Here is a 19,719-nt window from a genome sequence, read left to right on the forward strand (position 1 = left end):
TTTTTTTGTGGTTTTGTGACTTTAAAATCGGTGGTCACTAACAGACTGCTTCTTTGCAGATTGTCTGAGGAGAAAAATAAAGGAAAATTTTAAAGAGACTGTGATAGGGGCATTGTTTTCCAGCACTCTACTGTTCCATAAAGTTTATTTTTCATCCAAAAATGAAAGAAATTTTAGATTTGAAGAGTGTTTGGCATACAGAAGGGTTTGCAGGTTCGACCTTTATATGTGTGTTTAATTTTCTTTTTGTAAAATAATATTTGCAATCCCATTCATTCTGGTGGTGTTAACTTGTTTAATATTTTTGTTATAGAACAATTATCAGACACTTCTGGATGAGTTTCATGATGTGAATGTTGTCATACCTGACTTTTCTACAAATGAGACTGTTTTAGGTAGGCAGCAAGTAAGATCGATGTTTCTTCTAGTACAGGGGACAAATGCAGTCACTTGGATTTCAGGAAATACAGTGCTAGGATAATTTTGAAATTACTTTTCCACGGGATGAGATAAACAAGAAATTTAAAGATTGTGTTTACTTTTTGACTATTTTCTATTGAAATAAATGAGTGCGTCCTAGAAAAAAAGATCTTTCTCTTACAAGGTAATATTTTCCTCTGTGAGTCTTTCTGCAGTGTACTGTGTGTTCAAGGTAAATGCAATCCAACCCTGATATAAGTGATGACTGACTTCAGCAGAAGAGTTATCCGCTGTCTGAATGGTGACTTTAGAGTGGGATTTCCTAAGATTTCAAAACAGTTAAGCGGAGTTTATCCAACTACTTTTCACTGTCAAAAGCTGCGTTGCTCTACATTATCTACTTAATACTTTACACTGCACAGGTAGCACAGTAACTCTGTAAAAGTAACCATGCTTTCTAATTGCATTTTTTTTTTCTTTTTTTCCTTCTAACTAGAGTCTGTGTGTATTTACACCACCAGGAGCTAAAGAAGGACAACCACGGCTCATTCCTGCAGGGCCCATTGCACATGGCACTACAGTATCTGCTTATGTAGCCAGATCCAGAAAAACGTTGTTAGTAGAAGATATTCTGGGGGTAAAAAGCTCTCTCTTTTTAATGAGATGATTACAGCATGTTCTTAGAATGAATATTTTGATGCTGAAATGTTTATTAAGCTGAATGTATAATGATAGAATTTACATCTGTCTTGCTTCCAAGAAAATAAATTTGCGTTTGGATTAGCTTGATGGAATAATTTCAGAATATCTCATTTATTTTTAAGTTTAAAGATTTTTTTTTTTTTTGTCTTCTAACATTTTTTTGGTTGTCAGATAAGGGAAGTAATGGTACCATAGTCACTTGGAAAGAAAAAAACCTGTCAGTCAAAACTCCTGTCTTCCTGGTCTTGAAATACTTAGTGTGCTAATCCCAAACAAGACGACTTCCATATAGTCAATCAAAGTTTGAATTAATTATAATGCAGGGCTCACACTGACAAGAATGTCAATCAGAATTCTGGTTATTAGACAGGATTTTGATCTCTGCTTACACTAATGTAAAGCCAGAATACTTATAATATCAGTAGACCTACATGAAGGGCACACTAATGTAACTGATATCAAAATTCAGGCCTTTGTCCGTAAAAGGATTCAGAAAATCCTAAGGTGATGTTCTGATAATTCTTGGCACTCTGTATGTCTGTCCTTTTTAATTTTTTGAAAAACTTCAAGTCAACATCCTCTAGTTGTATCTATGCAATTGTATGAAACTGATATTTAAACTGTGCTTTATGAGAACACTTTATGATCAGCTGGTTATGAGAACACCAAGGAAGTTTAAATTCTCTTCTCTCTTCAGTGTTTTCTATACTTTTGAGTTCTGTCCAGAATAACAATCTTTGGATACTGTGGCCAAAATTGGACATTGCTGTCTCTATTTTAAAAAATATTTGTTAAAAAATGTATGACCTTTAGTGGGCAAACCCAGGCTATAAACAAAATACCAAATGCCTAATGTGAGTACACTTAAACAGAACCACAGAAACAAAAGGCAGAAGCCGCTTTCCCTGTAGTAACAGTCAGTGCTTTCTATACACCCTGGACTATAAAGATTTTATATGTTGTTAGATTTGTTCAGTCACATACAGGGCTTAAATTGTTACTGGTAATCTCCAATTAATATAACAATATCCTTGTATACAAAGGCTGTATGTTTTGACTTTATATTCATAATCAAATCGGGGGCAGGGGGGTAGTGGGGAGGAGTTTTGAATTTTTTTGTTGGTTTACAGTATCAGTGGATTATTGACCGAACAGGGAGTTTCATTTTGGTGACGTGGTTTGCTTCATGTGATTTTAGGAGCATCTCAACAGTGCAAGGGAAGTGCTTGCAGATAGACTTGCCAGCCCTTTATTTTGGGAGGACAGAATTAAAAAGTGAAAGCAGGAGGCTCGTGTTGCAAAGTGCTTCCCACTCTTTTTTGTCTGTCATTTGTTCCTAGCCTTCAGATTGATCGTCAGCTTAGAAATTAAGGTAGAGATTACTTGCTGTTTTCTTCGAGAAAGGAGAGATTTTGATCAGCCTTGAAGGAGTGTCTGTCTTGCCTGAGCAAGGCAACATCTGGTACGAATCAAGTACTGAAGGATTGATGTGCAATGAAGTGGGTCTTGCACATTTCACATCAGCTAGTTACTGCCTTACTAACTGTAACATCCAGGAGGTTTCTCAGGTCTTTGTGAGTTTTCCCACATGGGGAACTGAAGCTGTAAAGCCTTGGACATTCCCTATTTAGATTAAAAGTTATGAATTTGGGCCTTTTATAGCAGCTGGTAGGATTATTTTAACATTTGTTCCTATAACTTTTGCACCGTTTTATTCAGGATGCATAAGTAAGGGAAGGAGAAGGATTGTTATGCATAGTTTTTTGGGAAGACATTTTCCTCCTTGGGAGTTGGTTGTGGATTATAACTCTGTATAACCTAAGGCCTTAGCCTCAGGTTTTGATTTTTGTTTTCTCGCAAGCACTGCTGTCTGCTTGGTAACGCTGAAATCTGAGCAGTCCACTTCATGATTACAAATGCTTTGGGGTTTTTTGGGGGGGGAAGGGGGTGGTGGGGTAGTGTTGTTTGTTTGGGTTTTTACTTAATCTGGACTGGCATTAGCAATGAAGTGCTGGTTTTGCTGCCTGTGAGATTGGAGAAAATGTTTTATAAAAACAAACGCAAAGCTGGGTCTAATATCACAGCTAATTCTAACTTTACATCAGTGAGGTTATTTGTATATGTAAATTAATGCTGAGATTTTTTTGTTGCAGTTTTTTAGTAGATGTCTTAATACGGTGTGTAAATTATGCTGAGATATGAGTTTTAGTGAATGTTATCATTTTCCTGCAGATTTGATCAGCCAGGAGAGGGAGGAGAACGTCACTATATCTTTCATGTTAATGTTATGGTATTTACCTTTTATTGGATTATGTTTACATTTTCTAGGATGAGCGATTTCCCAAAGGTACTGGACTGGAATCAGGGACTCGTATCCAATCTGTTCTGTGTCTGCCAATTGTCACTGCAATTGGTGATCTGATTGGTATCCTGGAGCTTTACCGTCACTGGGGCAAAGAAGCCTTCCACCTTAGTCACCAAGAGGTGAGTTCATGCCCAGCCTTTCCCCACTTCCCCACAATGGTCAGCCCTTCAGCCCCCCCCCAACTTTTTTCTCTCACTCTTCTCATGTTTTTGACTTTTTTCGTACTTGATTTTTGTTCTCAATGAATGTTACTTATTGAAAAAGATAGGTAGTGATTTGTATTTTCAGTCACATGACGTAAAATTTACATATACAAGTACAGGGACACATCAAGAATTTTACCTTGTGTTCTTCTGGGGAAAAACAGGTTCAAGATTTCTTTATTGATTATAAACTCAATACAGAGTTGTTAGAGAAGTTAATGCAGAGCAGGTGAATGAAATGTAAGTGTAAATTAAATGTCAAAAACCGAAATAACTTTATATAAAAAGGACATTGTCGAGTCATCCTGAGTCTCAATTTTAACTTTCCAGTAAAGCTTTATTTTACAGTATGGAAAGACTTTTATTTATTCCCCCCCCCAGCTGACTTTTTTGGTGTGGCTTCTCAAGTGAATGAGTCCTATCGTAAAACATAATGTTGCAGCGTTGTAGCAACAGTATAGCCAGTCTCAATGCTAGGTCTCGCAGGAGGGGGAAGCGATTTTATTTTAAAACAAAAGTGAAGCAAAAGAGATTTCATGTATTTGCATTCACATTCATACATCCACACGCTCTCAGGCACCAAGATGTGTGTGTCCAGGTGGTATTTCTAAGAGTCGCGCACAGAGATGCACGTACCCTGCTAGTCTTTCCAGGATGCTTTGGAATGGAGGACAAGGAAAACCAGTCTTTACGCCTCCTGGTTTCTTCCTAGGTTGACAGCCATGTGCTGGTTTTGGGTCAGCCTTTTCTTTAGCTTTTAGGAGCTGGCATCTTTTGTCTCTCCAGCCTGTCCCATCTCTGTGAGTCGTCAAGATTTACTCACTGTCCTTTGTCTCCTGACGGAGATGTCCTTAGAACTGTGTGTAGATGTGCTGGTACCTGGATGACCTGCTAATCTAGCTGCCATTCGTAAAGCTCTATTCTGCTTTTTTTTCCTTCTGATGCTTCCCCATCCAGATATTCCTATTCATAACCATCTTCCCATTTCCATGACTGTTCTCTATGCTGCATGGTTTACTGTATTTATGTAAGGCCTGTGTAGCTACATTGTCCATACGTGTCCATTTGTCAATTCAAAGTTATGCGTTGTTAGCCAAGTACGAAAAAATTTGAAAACGGAGCAGATGTCTCAAAGGCTATCGCTGTATTAAAGGTGTTAGAAGTGCATCTTAGCTCTCATGTCTGGGTGAGGATCCTTGTTATGTCCCATCTACACATTAAGATGGCTGTCACATTAAGATGAATGTACCTCTGTACATTTCTCTCTGTACCCTTTCATTTCTCTCTCTACCCTTCCCCTTCAGGAACCTGAACACAGAGGTTAGGACAAAATGGGGTGAGTAGTAGCCAGGTCTGTTGTCTCGATAGTGGTACGAGATGCACCATGGAGCAGTTTAGCTGTACTGAACAGGAATTATTCCTGTGAAAAGAACAGAAAATGTGCAGACAAGAGATATTAAAACTAGCCCTCCCAAGGAAGGAAAAACCAGCAATATTTGTCGGTTGTATATTCTGTTTATCAGTAACCTAAGTAGCCTAGCATACATGTGATGCTCGTACATGTATATTAGTTGGGCAGTCAATGTAGCTTCATCCTCAGTGTCACACCTGGTATTTTTTCACCAGTAAGTAGAGGTCATGGTAGGGGACTGGATTAGTATCATGGTGCCAGTGTCCCTGCTCACAGAACAAAGAACAGGCATTCGTACAAAATCAGGCTTCATTAATTCTGCTGCTTACACGCAATGTATTTATTTTTTTAAATTATCCTATTACATTAAGCAATCTACAGTTCAGATAGGTTTCAGACATGCATTGTTCTGTGCAAATATGAATTTGTAATGTTTTATGAAATACTTTCTGTAACTGAAGTTCATGAATGTTCTACTTGGAAAAGACTGGCTGCTAAATAGAAGTATTTTATTAGTAAATTAAAAATAGTTTAAGGTCACTTTCTGAGTGTTCTAAAGCATTCTTCATTTTCAGGTTTCAGAAAGCCTCTGGATACCATTAGCAGTTTTTATAAAATGTACAACGTGTTCCGTTTAAAAAAAAAAAAAAAAATTAAAAAAAGTATCTTAGGAGGGTATGCAGCAGCAGACCTCTTGTACTTCTGTCCTCTGTGTTCCTATAAAGCTCCTGTGTTTCAAGGACAGGAGATTATGCATGGTAGCACATCTTAGTTAACTGCTGTTTACATGACATTTATTTGAAAAGTTGCCTGGAAACTGTCATACTTGAAACACTAGTCTTGAGCTGAGGGATCAGGTCTGGTTCTTCTGCCACCAGAATGGTAGTGAAAGAAACGATGCCTGTTTACAGTTGGAAATAGCTGTGGCTGAAGAGATACAGCCCCAGAAAGATGTTATGGAATATTTTATTTCTATGGCAGATGCCTTTCAACAGTGTACATAATGTAATTTTTAAAGCCCTTGGCTTATGGGATGTTTGTTTTGATGTTATATTTCTGAGCTGATGGGTTCCCAATACTGCTTCTGAAGAGCATTGGTAAGCATTTTTCTGATACAAAAAATGAGGATTGTTCTCTTGTGACTGAATGTACCTTACTAAAATTGAAACACTCACAAGTATACTGAGACTTTCACAAAATAACTGTCTTCCCACAAATTGCTACTGCCTGCCTGTCTAAAACAGCTCAGTGAATTTACTTAGCAGCTAGATAGAGAAAACGAGCGTGTAACTGATGTGCAGTTTTCAAGGTTTCTTCAGAGTTAGTTTCTTCTCTTTTGTTTCAGGTTGCAACAGCGAATCTTGCATGGGCTTCAGTAGCAATACATCAAGTACAAGTAAGTGTGGGTGGTTTTTCATTTTTTCATTGTGTGACCCTTCTGCCAGAACTTGATTAGTAGGAACATGGATTATGGTCAAAGTTAAGTGGAGGTCACTACTAAAACATTAATTCAAGCCCCTTCCCTGAACCTGGGAAAAATATGCTAACATCTTTGGTGTTCATTGAGCTAGTTTTCCTCACTTGCAACCGTGGATCAAATAGCTTAACAGTATTTTTACTAAAGGAAAAAGAAACTTTAACAAAGTAGATAAATAATTGTTAAAGCAGAATTATAACAGCTGCAGTTTTTTTCTTGCAAGAAGGCAACTGCTCGGCCAACTGATTGCTTTCCTCCTGCTTTGGTATTCAGTTTGAGATTATTAGGTGTTGCTGGCTAAGCCTACTTTAAGCCATCCTTGCTAGCTGCTTCATGGTCCTGTAACTAATCCCACTAAGGATGCTTCATGCTGTCCCTAGTCAGGTGCCTAATGAAGCTCCACACAGTGCAAGCTGCTCTAGCAAACCCCAGCAGCTTTTGTTACTTCAGCTAATAGAAGACGGTAACACTGAAACTAAACGTATTCTGTCAACTCACAGAAGATGCTAAAACAGATTCTTCTGTCAACTCACAGGAGGAAGTTCGTGACATTCTTTTTTCCAAGGTGTCTTTCATACGCTTGGCAGAAGACTCACACAAAGCTTCCTGCTTTTGTTTTCTAGACTCTAATATTTGACATCTTGGTGCTGGAGTCATTGACTTTGTTTGGGGTGGTCATTCACCCTGGCACATTTAGGCAGAATTAGCTGGCGTAGGCTATTGTACGCTAGTAGAACTGCAATTGCATGCAGTTGTAGCTTCACTTTGTAACAATGACTCCCTCTTCAACTGAGAAGTCTTTCACACCTAACAAAACAAAACATGGAAAGTTTAGTTTAAGCCTGTTCATTGGTCATTTTCATTTGTCTCCCTTCTGCTAAGCAGAAGGCTTGCCCTTCCCAAGTTTTTGCATGAGAAGAATGCAGAGGTTTGATCTGGCATTGGGCTGTACCTACCAGACTCACAGCTGGGCTTTAGGAAGTAGTGTATATCAAGAAGTTGTACCTAGTTACATAATTATATGCAAGAGTAAGGCTTGTGGATGTTGTTTGTCATATTTTGCTTATTTATTTATATCTGCATTGCACAGATGAAAGATATTACTAGTTCTGAGTGATATTTTATTGCGTAAAAGATACAAACAGTAGAGGCTTGTTTTCTTTTTTTGACCTCAATGCTTGCTCTGGTAATATACAGGTGTACAATTGTTCTTTAGATACAGAGTATGCAATTAGGTGGAGTGAAAATACAGTTCAAAGCTTTGCTTCATCTAACACTTTGCTTCTAAAATGTAGTATGCATACTATTTTTTGGGTTCGTATTCATGCTGACTTCTCCCAAAGTTGAGCATGTATCATCTGCTAGTTAGCTTACTTAAACTTGCCTGATGTCAGTCTTCAGTTGTGTCTATGTGCTACTTTGCAACCTGGAAAAAAGTGGTAAAAGTATGATAAGGAAGAAAGCAAACAAAATATTCGACATTCTCAGAAGAGCTGAGGGTCTGGATAAGGAGGTGTCATCAAGTTGATCCCGCAACCACATTCAATGGCAGCCTTTGAGGCAGCATGAACAAGTGTAACAACCAACATCTTTGAGAGAGTCTTAAGAAAGATGTTACTTGCATTTGACAGCTTTAGCTCAGCAGCTAGATAGCTAAGATTGAAGCCCAGCACACAAATCTAGCTTTTAATTTTATACAGTGCTGTAACATATGTATATACTAGTAGTGGTGTTTTTTTTCATACGAAATAAATGGGTAGACTGCGTGACTTCAGTTTCCCTCTGACTTCAGTGTTCTTCTGGAGCAAATGATAACGTGATCTGTGCTTCTAGGTGTGCCGGGGCCTTGCCAAGCAGACTGAACTGAATGACTTCTTGCTTGATGTATCGAAGTAAGTGTGGTTTGCACTATAATCTCATCAATTTATTTTTATGAGCTTTTCTACATGGCTCTTCCAATCTACCTGTGTTTTACACTGTAGCTCACAAGCAGGTGCAAAGGCACACCTCGGAGGGTGGGCAAACTTCAGCACAGAGACAAGAACGAATGATGTGGGTGCCAGTGGTGTATACCTGTTAAACTTTTTTTTTTTGGTGGTGGTGCAGAAGAAAATGCAACATCCGATTATACCTTACAGAATTTGTTTACTCTTGTGGTCTTTTGCATGGGGTTTTGCCTCCCCCCCCCTTCTGTCAGAGTTAAACGTGTCCCTCTTTTGAGAAGTGACAAATAGGCTTGCCTTGTCTTTTCATGGCCAATTTTAGAAGGTTTGAAAGGACTTTATGAGAAGTTAGTTAGCTTGCTTCAGCTTCCCCTGCTTTTTTTGACATATATATATACACACACACACACATGCATAAGCATACGCACTTCAGGGATATATCCTTGAAGCATCAGGGCTGTCACACAACTGTTCTCCCCCTGCATTTTCTGGAGGCTCTGTTTTCATTTTCAAAGACTGTAACTGCACGTAGTATGTTTTCTTTTAATTTCTTGTCACAATAAATGCAAGATTAAATTGAAAACGCAGTAAGAGCAAGAAAGCTTGGGCTTAGACTTGCAACGTCAATTTTGTGTCTTAGGTGATCTGCTCTTCCTTCATCCCTTTTTCTTTGTTGCTGCTATTAGCATCTTTAAATAGTAGAGATAGCCAATAAATTAAAAGACAAACCAGAGTTGTACTTTCGGTAAATCACAGTCTGGGGTGCTTAACAGTGTTTTATCAAACTAGTTGGTTGAAGAATTTCTAAGTGAATCACAAAGGACTGATGATACTGTGGAAAAACGAGATGTCTCAGATTTTTGCTGTTACAAACACTTGTCTGGGTCTTGATGAACAATTCTCAAACTGATGAGATTAGAGGACATCCAAGATTCCTGTGCCATTTCTCAGAAATGCAGGCAAGCCGAGTTGACCCGGCTGGAATGGGGAGTGATACACCGCAGAGAGGAGGCTACACCTTGCAAGGAGGGCCAGCTGGTTGTATCCAGATATTTTTCCTAGCTTTTTTCCTCAGGGGTGACTTTTTTTTTTTAATTTCAGCTTAGGTTCAGAGTGTCTCCCCTAAAGGGCACTCTCATCATTCCCTTGCCAGAGCTACCCACTTGCTGCAGTGTCTTGCACCATTATGTTCCTTTCCAGAGTGCTTTTATATTGCTAACATCTGTACTGAGCTAGTTCACCAGAGAACTCTGGATTAATCTACCCAAATTTATGGGCTGGCAATTTACTCTTGGTACATAGTACTGAGATTCTTTCAAAGAACTTTGTAATTATTTTAACTTTTTAAGATAAAAATTACAATAAATACTGCAAATATTTAATATGTATTTCTATAAGAAAATACCTCTCATTATCAATTATCAATTATCAATTATCAATTCAGCATTATCAATTGCTAGAATTGTTTAGTTTTAACGAAAAAGAAACCCTATGTTTTGAGCCACAAAATTGGGATATCGTTTAATAACAACTTGATGAACTTCATGTAGGTAAAGACTTGCACTAGCAAGAAAAATAATTAGTTTCCTTTTAGAAATGGTCTGTACCTTTTCTTACATGGAAGGAGGGTTTCCTATTCAGTGAGGAAATTGTTTGCATGCAATGTCACTGGGACATGTTCTGTAACATTTTAGAAAGAGCATAGTATGCAGTGCTCCACCTCTTCATGTCCCTGACAATGTAAGACTAGCATATTATATATTTCCTTTCCACTAGATCCAAACAGAACTGAGCTGTATATATGTTCAAGGCCATGGGACAATGTCTTTCTGTCTGCTGGGAACATTGTAATCCGAGGGTTATTAAGACTTGGCATGTGGAAGATTTAGACGTCTTTTACTAATAAGTTTGACCTTTATCTTTCAATGTTCTTGACTGTCCTTGGACAGTTACCACTTTGCTGTGAAACTGAGATACCTTTGATCAGTCTTTTTCTGCAACTTTAACATGCTACACCTGGGTTGATAGAGAAGACTCATTAAGAGTTTTATATATTGTTGCCTTTGAAATAGTATTAAGGGTTGGATAATATGACGTGAATTTAGCTAGAATACATAGTTTTCATAAGTTCTCAGTACATAGTCCTCTATGCATAAACCTAATGAGATATTTTGAAAGCATGTAGATAATATATATCAGAAATGGAAGAAATTATTTTTTTTTAATCTTTTGGATTGCTTTTCTTTTCCTTTTTACTCCTCCTGTTAAAATTTTCAGTGCGTAAAGGATGCCAAAGCATTTTGATAGATTCTTGGTGTTGCTCAGCAGGGGCCTATTCAATCCATGGTAGGCAATGTTTGGTAGTCTTTTCCTTTTCTACAGAGAAAATTCTACATATTATAGAGAATATTCTACATTCTGTCATTGTAGAATAATGGCTTAAAGGAACAGAGCTAGGACCATTTCTCAATACGCTTGTGCTATAGCAAGCCAGTCAGTGATTTTCAAGGTGCAGAGGTTTGTCTTTACCTATTCGGGCTCCACTATTAACCAGTTGTGAAACAAGAGCCCCTGACAGCCATTTGAGAAGTGTTTGACTAAATACCAATATTTACTGACTTCTCTTTCTCTGCAGAACGTATTTTGATAATATAGTTGCAATAGATTCTCTACTTGAACATATAATGGTAAGTTGTCTTTTTCACTTCTAAGTTTATTAGTCTTAGTTATTGAAGTCCTTCATTCTCCCTTCCTTGAAGTAAGACATTACACCATTTAAATATATGAGCTGCTTATAATGGATATGTAATACAAACAGTGTTAACGTCTCTATATGGAAAAAGGTGGCAAAGGTCAGCTTGATTTTTCATTGTCGCAACAATTTTCTTTCACAGCTTTCCTAAGTAATGGAATGTGATTGTCTCTGAACTAAATATTTACTATTGTGATTTAGAGAAGGTTTGAAAATTGTAACAGAAAGACTTCTGGTTTTGTTTTTAGTTCAGCTTGTTGTATTGATTCCTTTTTCCTAAATTCAACTCGCTACATGCTGCAAAACACTCCCGTAGAAGTTATTGTCTATAGGAAGGACTGGAGGCCAAACATTACTCCTAGAGTATTTGTTCCAGTTGCAAAAGTATTTACACCCATAACTAGAGTGACAGAATCGGTCAATGTTTTATAAAAACTACTAAAGCCAAGTCCATTGAAATAACTTATCAATGAATTAAAGTACAGGTCAGAAAGAGATTATAACTTCTTGAATCAATTTTGAATTCAGAATTATTTCCTGAATAGTGTTTACAAATACATACGGACTGGTTATTCGTAGCACATTTTGAGTGTTTGATATATGAATTATGTATGTAATGTAAATCTTAATCAGGTCTGTGATACTATTGTTTCAGTTTGTGTATTCAAAAAATTACTCCCCAACAGTACTCCGATACTTGCTCCAGTCTTCAAAGCGATATTCTTAGCTAGACTATTCAAAGACAACAAACTTAGAATGCAAGCAATATTAAAGTGGTTTTCTTTAGACACTTGAATTAGTAATGGAAAATATTCTGCAGTGTTTGTCTTATTCTAGTTTAGTACACAGTCAAGAATTCTGCACATAGGACACATTTCTGAACATTGACTTTTCCAATTTAAATGAACTGCTTAAAAATAGCTTAACATTTAAAAGAACTGGTGTAATATGGCATATGGCATTGAGAACAAATATTTATATTCTTCCCCGTTCTTCCCTATGAATAGAGGTCTGGTGGAAAACACAATTGGCAGTGAAATACGCTTACTCTTTCATCTTCTTTTCCAACATTTGGCTGCATCATGATTCTGCATTTTAACCTGCGTAGATGTTTCATACTCAGCTTCCTTTGTAAGCTGGAGCAGTTGGCTGTTTCTTGGGCCAATTAATTGAATTACGTGTTTGCAAATTTATTGCCGTTTTATGGGAGTGCGACTTTATCATTATGTGGCTTATTCTGTGTCTCACAGTGAGAAAAGAGTGGAATGCAATTTCACCTCATTACTTCACCCTTTGGTGATTATACTTAAAGTTTGATTTGTTCCTGTAATAATAAAGAAAAAAGTATGGGGATTTTAGCATTCTTTTCATTTTTATTTTCATTAAAATCCCTCAGCGAAGTTAGTGGTATAAGGGTGTTTTTGAACATAGATGCAAGGAGGGGAAGCAGAAGTTCAAGTTGCCTTGCAAACTTTCTTACCAGTATGCTTGAGTAGTTACAAACAACCTACCCAAAAGGTGGTCCCTGGCCTCCCTATTGACAATGCAAAGCATACCTTTTGTACTGATATTCCCCTGCAGCCACTGGCCTGGATTTGAGCTAGAGCTTTAGAGAAGTAAGACTTTCTCATCCCATTAACTGTTTCTCTCAATTAGTAGTGTTTAAGCAGTTATTTTTGAAAAGCATGAGTCGTGGCCAAGGTAAGTTCTTGAGTCATATGCATTAGAACACAAAAGTTTAATTGTATAAAATGCTCTAAGTGGGAAGTATTTCACAAAAGTTACCTCTTAGCTTGCAGTCTCCCTGACTTTCTACTGCTCTGATGAAGCAAATGGAGTAGAAAGCAACAGAATCTTTCCAGCCACAGATTCTGTCGGTATGGGAGGGCCCTCCAAGTTTTATAGAGTTGGTCTAGATGGTTTCTGTGCAGTTCCCATTACACAGCTCATATGATGTGGCATTAGAGCCTCATAGGTTTTTTCTGCCGAGGTCTAACATTTATCTATTTGCATTAATATGAAATGAAATATTTTAGGTTTTTGTTTTTATTTTTGAAAGACAAGAGAGAAGGGGGGAAGTTAATTCATTCATATGGAAGTCTTGAGAATTCTTAAGACATGCCACCTGCATACATTGCACACCAAGATGTAGTCAGCCTCTTTCTGTGGCTGGATGACTGGATAGCTATTACATACAATTTTTAAAAGTTGAGCAAGATCCGCCTCAGATCATGCTCTACCGTGCAGTTGCTATGCATTCTGAGCAGATAAGAAACATCAGAGATGTATCTGAATTGGATAGAGCAGGTTCTTGAACCTGACTATATGGCATCTTAAGTTAACACAGTGATCCTTGTTGGACTTTGGTTCACTCTTTCTTCTTGTTCTCAGAAGGTCCATTGTATGTCTGAGAAACATTTCAGCGAAGAGGTGCTGTGTTCCCAGGACAAGACTCTGTTCTGACAATCAGTGCTGGCTGGCAGTTAGTTTTGCCAAGATAAAACTAGCTGGTTCAAAGTATGATAGAGACCATGCAAGTCTATTGCTGTACTGTGGTACTTTCTTGACTATGGGAGGTACCTTGTGGGCTTTGGTTAGTTCATGTAGAACTACTAAGTCTCAGCTTTTGTGCAAGAATGGTCCCTAGCGTCAGGAGGGCGCAGCCATTTCCTATACCGCTGCATAGGGCAATCCGTAATGACACTTCTAATCTTCCCTATTTGTTCATTGTTATCTATTACAGGCACATTTAGCTTTTTTAGAAACAAACACTAGCCTCTCTGTTACGTCTTTCCTCGCTGGATATTCAATACCAATGCATTTGTACTGAAGATAAAGACAAAAAGCCAAAAATGTTCTTAGGTCTTCCTATATCCTATCTATTTAAAATCAAGTAAAGGTGAACAATATCTAAACATGGAGGGAGGAATGGTACCATTTTGAAAAGTATTCCTTGTACTTGAAAAACAGTGTAATAGGAAAGCCTTTTTTCTTTTAGCAAACATTCAAGCCTCTAAAGATATTCCCGTGTTTCTCAAAGAGAACACTGTAATTTACAAAAAAATATTGAATAAAAGACACACTTCCATTTTGAATTGTATCCTAAAAGATTGCTGTGAAGGTGGATGCTCCTTCAAACATATTTTCATACTGGATAATTTCTCAAAACTTTTAACTTCTAGGGACTTATGTTTTTATCAGATAAATGACCGAGGCTAATCTAACTCATGACCGTTAACTCTAGTTTTGTTTTTTGTCTATAGATATATGCAAAAAACCTGGTGAATGCAGATAGGTGTGCACTCTTCCAGGTTGACCACAAAAATAAGGAGCTGTATTCAGACCTTTTTGATATTGGAGAAGAAAACGATGGGAAACCTGTCTTCAAGAAGACCAAAGAAATAAGGTAAGAGCAGCTAGCGGAAGAATGCAGTTTCATTATAACTACGGATGTGCAGGCATTTTATTACCCAGTCTCTGTGCCTATCTGCAGGTACCCTGACAATACTTGTCATACTGTGATATCATTCCCACCAGGACCCGCCTCCAGAAGGTAGTACTTCTGGGAATGACATTGCAGTGCCATCGAAACAACGTCTCTGAAGCTATAACGTCACTCCTGGAAATGCCGTCTTCCGGAGGCGGTCCTTTTGGAAATCATGTTGGGAAAAAAACAGAGGTGTTCTGAGGTAGGTAAAGGTGCAGGTAAAGGTGCACCTAATCCATAGTCTGCCAGTATGGGACTTTTTTTCCCAAGAGGGTTCCCAAGAGGAATTGAAATTTGTGCGATTCAAGCATATCCAAAGCAAGGAAATCACAATTTGTACTTCTTACGGATGGATTAGGCATATGTAGAATCTAGTATGGGCTGGTCATTGCTTTTGAAGATTTCAGGTCCAGTAATTTAGTTTTACTTCTTCTCATATGAATTTAAGAGTATTTTCAAACTTTTAAATAATTGTGATTCTGAAGTATGCTTGAAGTGGTGAATTTGAAAATGTATATGGGCTTGTAATGAATACATAGGATTCTCTGCCTAAAATTGAGGTGTATTTCTGCCTGATGTCACAAGTACATAATTTTTACACATATGCATATTTTTTTAACGAAAGAGGCAAGACAACAAAGTAAAGATAACATTTTTCACTTTTCAAAAGTTATGAATCCTTAATAGATACAGATCAAGATTTTCAAAGGCACACAGGTTTTAAACCTACAGCTTCTTAAAAAGAAAGAAATGCATCACTAAATATCCTGCACTAAAATTTTGTTAAAATACTCGGCATAGATTCTCTCAGAATTTTTTTCATTTCCTCCTTATACTTCTAAAGTTCTGGGCCAATATGAGATGTGATTCATGTCTTCACTTAGACTCCTTTAGACAAACTTACTCCCACTTACTACATTGTGTGAATGAGAATGAAAGGAGTCAAAATTGGTGCAATTTACATACTGACAAGCAAGGAGGTGGTGTAAATGAAAGAAGGTGGCTTGCTTTAACATACACTTTCATACTCCTACTTGATAATTGTTTTTCTTGCTTATATCTTTCTGTCTTTTCTGTATGAAAATTATTGAAATGTTGACTCTGAGTGCAAGGGTGTGAGCCCTTGCATGGGTGCTGTATACTGAAAAAGAGGTACAACTTAAATATCTGTAAGAAAGTGACACTGAGTCAGTCAGTCATCAGGAAGGAGCCTTAAGTTGGTGTGATGTACATATCATAAGAAGCAGCAGAAGAAACTAACTTAAAATCAGGTGTGCAGGGTGAAATCCTGTCAGCTTTGTCACTAACTTCAGTGGGGGCAGGATACTACCCAGGTACCTTCAGATTTGAAAGTGTTCCACATGTGAGTCTTTCTACTTGTTTTTCTCCACAAATTCTTTTGTGCTTGTATGTCATAACTGTTTTACGTCAAAAATTGAAAATTATTTCCTTCGCAAGACAGACTTGTAGATTTTTCTGATTCGACTCCAGAATATATTTGTTGTCTTTAACTTTCTTGTGGTGATTAAGGGATGCAGTTAGCACCGTGGCATTGTTTGCATGTCATGAGATGAAACAAGCTAGTTATTCTGAAGTGTACATGGCAAATGCGTATAATGTTTAGCTTTGAAATTTCCACTGGTCTTTTTCCAAAATTTATTTTACCAAATCCACTTGCCCCCCAGCCCCCACTGAAGAAATAAGCTCCATATTGCCTATGATGTGTCTAAAGAAACAATGAATATGTAAAAGCGATGATAAAATCAGTAGCTTGTACAGGTAAACGCAAGTCTCAGGTTCTGTACAAATGTCATGTTTATTAGGCATAACCCTCAGGGTTATTGAAGACTTTGAATTTTTGTCACTAAAATGGTCATATTATGGCATCTTTTGTATTAAACTATGTAGTTATATAAAATATTTTCAGAAAGTATCTGTTAGTATGTGCTTTTTTATTTTATTATTTACTACTAGTTGTTGTCTTGTAAGATTTTTCTCCTAAAAGCATCAAAATGACGCTGGTTGGGAACAAATATCCATTACTGTGCCCAAGACAGACTCCACGGGAAAAATATTTTTCCAGGTAGCTCATATTGTGGCTAACACACACTTTTATTTTCTGCAGATTTTCTATAGAAAAAGGAATAGCTGGTCAAGTGGCAAGAACAGGAGAAGTCCTTAACATCCCTGATGCCTATGCAGATCCACGCTTTAACAGGTAGGATGTTATTCATGGGAGGGGAAAATAGCTCACCAAACTTTTTACTTAAATTTACTACTTAAATTTCATACTAGGATGCATTTATGGAAGCGTGATCCTCTGATGAGGAGACAACCTACAGATATCTATTTAAACGCTTTAGCCATCGGAGATATTGTTAAGATACAAATAAAAAGTATTATTTTTATCAAATATAAATATAATGGAGAAAAATCTAGTTATTTTTCTTGTTACAGAACTTTGCCCAGTTAGGTAGACTGTTGCTGATTTTCTTTATTAGCCTCCCTGCCATCTGATTAGTTTCAGGGGACAAGAAAAAAGTTCACTAACAAATAGGATGCTGAAGTACCTGAATGTATTCTTTAATTTTATGAATAAGCTGACTGTACATTTGAGGAATTATTAATTCTTTATCTTGCAAATGGAGATTAAAGGATTAAAAAGTTCTTTCTAAATATGACACAGTAGGTGGAAATATTTAAGAGCTTTGGAGGTGAACTTCTTGCAGGTAGTAATTACATCTGCTTTAAAACTATTTAGTATATTGTACATCAACATTTCTGAGAATCAAGGAATAGATATTAATTAATAATATTAACTCTTTTCTTTTTTTCCTTTCTCTTTTCTGGCTCTCCAGAGAAGTAGACCTCTACACAGGGTACACAACCAGAAATATCCTGTGCATGCCTATTGTAAGCCGAGGAAGTGTAATAGGTGTTGTGCAGATGGTGAACAAAATAAGTGGAAGTGCCTTCTCTAAAACCGATGAGAACAACTTTAAAATGTTTGCAGTCTTTTGTGCTTTAGCCTTACACTGTGCTAATGTAAGTTTTATTTACAGTTTTGTAAGCTGTTGGTTGTAATGGGAAGACTTAGAATCCTACTTAAAGATTTTGATGTTCCAGATTATTAAGGTGATTAATAAGTCTGTTTTGTTGAATTAACGAGGAAACAGGAATCATTGAATTCTTTGCTGAATAATTGTATTTTAAGAGGATGATCGGGATTCATTTGGTGCTTTCTGAAATAATAATACTCTGGATACATCAATTTCGTGTAGCTAAACTGAGAGAGCAAGCTCTGAAATGTGACTGATACCTGTCTGTCTTCTCTTTTCCATTAGAAAGTATGTTTCTTATTTACTTTTATAAATTCAGATCTCATGTTTTACAGATTTAACGGGGGGATGGAGATATTATGTATTCTCTCGATTCTATATGCTTAATATTCAAAGATATCAATTTATACATTTATATGCTGTGCTATATACTCATAATTATCCATGCTTCTAGATAAGAGTGGATAGCTATTTTTGTTTTCAAACCCTCTATCATCACAAAAAATACTATTCTGGTAGGAAGCGTAAGCAATTTAATGATCATTACTATATAAGTATAAAAATGCAACAAATACAATAAAAATGCAATGCAGAAGAAATGTGTCGTATTCATGGGAGTTAAGATACAATGCAATGCCAGTTAAGCCTGGTGAATTACATTAAGCCATTTTACCAACATCATGCTGTCGGTATACTGGGGCAGCAAATTTTACTAACAGTTACTTAAACGTGTTCCACGTGACTCAAGGCAAGCAGAAAGGTCTGCATGGGAGCATGCAATCACTCAGTGGTGTGCGAGTTCACTCTTTTTAGATGGTGAATGTTACCATTCAGGGCATACTGCTCCAGAGGATTATCTTTTCTAGTAAAATTGTTGTGCCCTCACTTGTTTACAGACCATGCCATGTCTGCAGTAGCTGTCTGAACCTCTCTCTAATTAACTGTACTTATTTGTCACAGTTATTGCGCAGTAATGTAGGTATGATAATGATAGGTCTCGTGTGCTTTTTACTGTGCATAGATAGCAGTTATTTGTATCAATTAATAGCTGAATTCATGCAGTGGCACAAAATATGAATTGTGCCCTGTTACCAGTTTTTTTTTCTGTTTGCATATTGCAAGGGACTGAGCTCTAACTCCTGAACTTTGATTCTTTTTCTTGGGAGAGCTCAGACGCAGTGAAAAATCAGCTGAGCCTTACATGTTTACCTGAGTGAGTAGATGCAGAATGTGATGTGATAGAAGGTCCAGTTTTCCAGAAGTACTGAATGTCATATAATCTGTCGCTTTTCTTTTTGAGCAGCCAAAAGCACTAACGTTTTTGCAGATGTGTATTTTAAGAATAAGTGCTTGAGTACAGGAAAGAAATGTTTTTTCCTTTATTAAAATTTCACATTAATAAATGACTTCCCTTTTTCAGATGTACCACAGAATTCGCCATTCAGAGTGTATTTATCGTGTAACAATGGAGAAGCTATCCTACCACAGTGTTTGTACAGCAGAAGAGTGGCAAAACCTCATGCACTGTACACTGCCTCCACATATTTATAAAGAAATTGAACTGTAAGTATTTTTCTCATATAGCGACAGTTGCATCTTGTATCAGTCTGTGAAAAAGATGTTTGGGTTTTTTTCCTAGGTGTAGCGGAGGGTTTTGTAGGAAGCACTTTTATTATTGAACTATCCCAAAATCATGGGGGTTTATCTCTGGCTTTCTTATACTTAGTTATACTTAATGACCTGTGAACAAAATTTATCTATCAAAGATGTAAAATGATACCTACTCAGAATGGTAGCATTTTCCTCAGGCATGGGTAGCTACAGCAGTTGCTTTAAGTATTGGTTTATATCTAAAGATCATAGAGATGAGCTTTCTTTCTGATAGTCCAAAGTCACCAAC

The 19,719-nt window shown here is 37.1% G+C and overlaps 1 protein-coding gene across 2 annotated transcripts in view; it reads left to right on the forward strand.

The window, feature by feature from the left end:
- The window catches only part of PDE10A (phosphodiesterase 10A), a 194,213-nt gene that overhangs the window by 141,918 nt on the left and 32,576 nt on the right, over positions 1–19,719 (forward strand). For both annotated transcript variants that reach the window (XM_009320752.1, XM_009320750.1), the window contains exons 6-14: positions 917–1,057; positions 3,451–3,606; positions 6,447–6,497; positions 8,412–8,470; positions 11,157–11,208; positions 14,537–14,679; positions 16,886–16,978; positions 17,619–17,805; positions 19,240–19,382. In XM_009320752.1, coding sequence (XP_009319027.1) covers positions 917–1,057; positions 3,451–3,606; positions 6,447–6,497; positions 8,412–8,470; positions 11,157–11,208; positions 14,537–14,679; positions 16,886–16,978; positions 17,619–17,805; positions 19,240–19,382 — 1,025 coding nt within the window. The remainder of the gene's footprint in view (positions 1–916; positions 1,058–3,450; positions 3,607–6,446; positions 6,498–8,411; positions 8,471–11,156; positions 11,209–14,536; positions 14,680–16,885; positions 16,979–17,618; positions 17,806–19,239; positions 19,383–19,719) is intronic.

This window comes from Pygoscelis adeliae, unplaced genomic scaffold (assembly GCF_000699105.1).
Source record: "Pygoscelis adeliae isolate BGI_AS28 unplaced genomic scaffold, ASM69910v1 Scaffold33, whole genome shotgun sequence".
Taxonomy (NCBI): Eukaryota; Metazoa; Chordata; class Aves; order Sphenisciformes; family Spheniscidae; genus Pygoscelis; species Pygoscelis adeliae.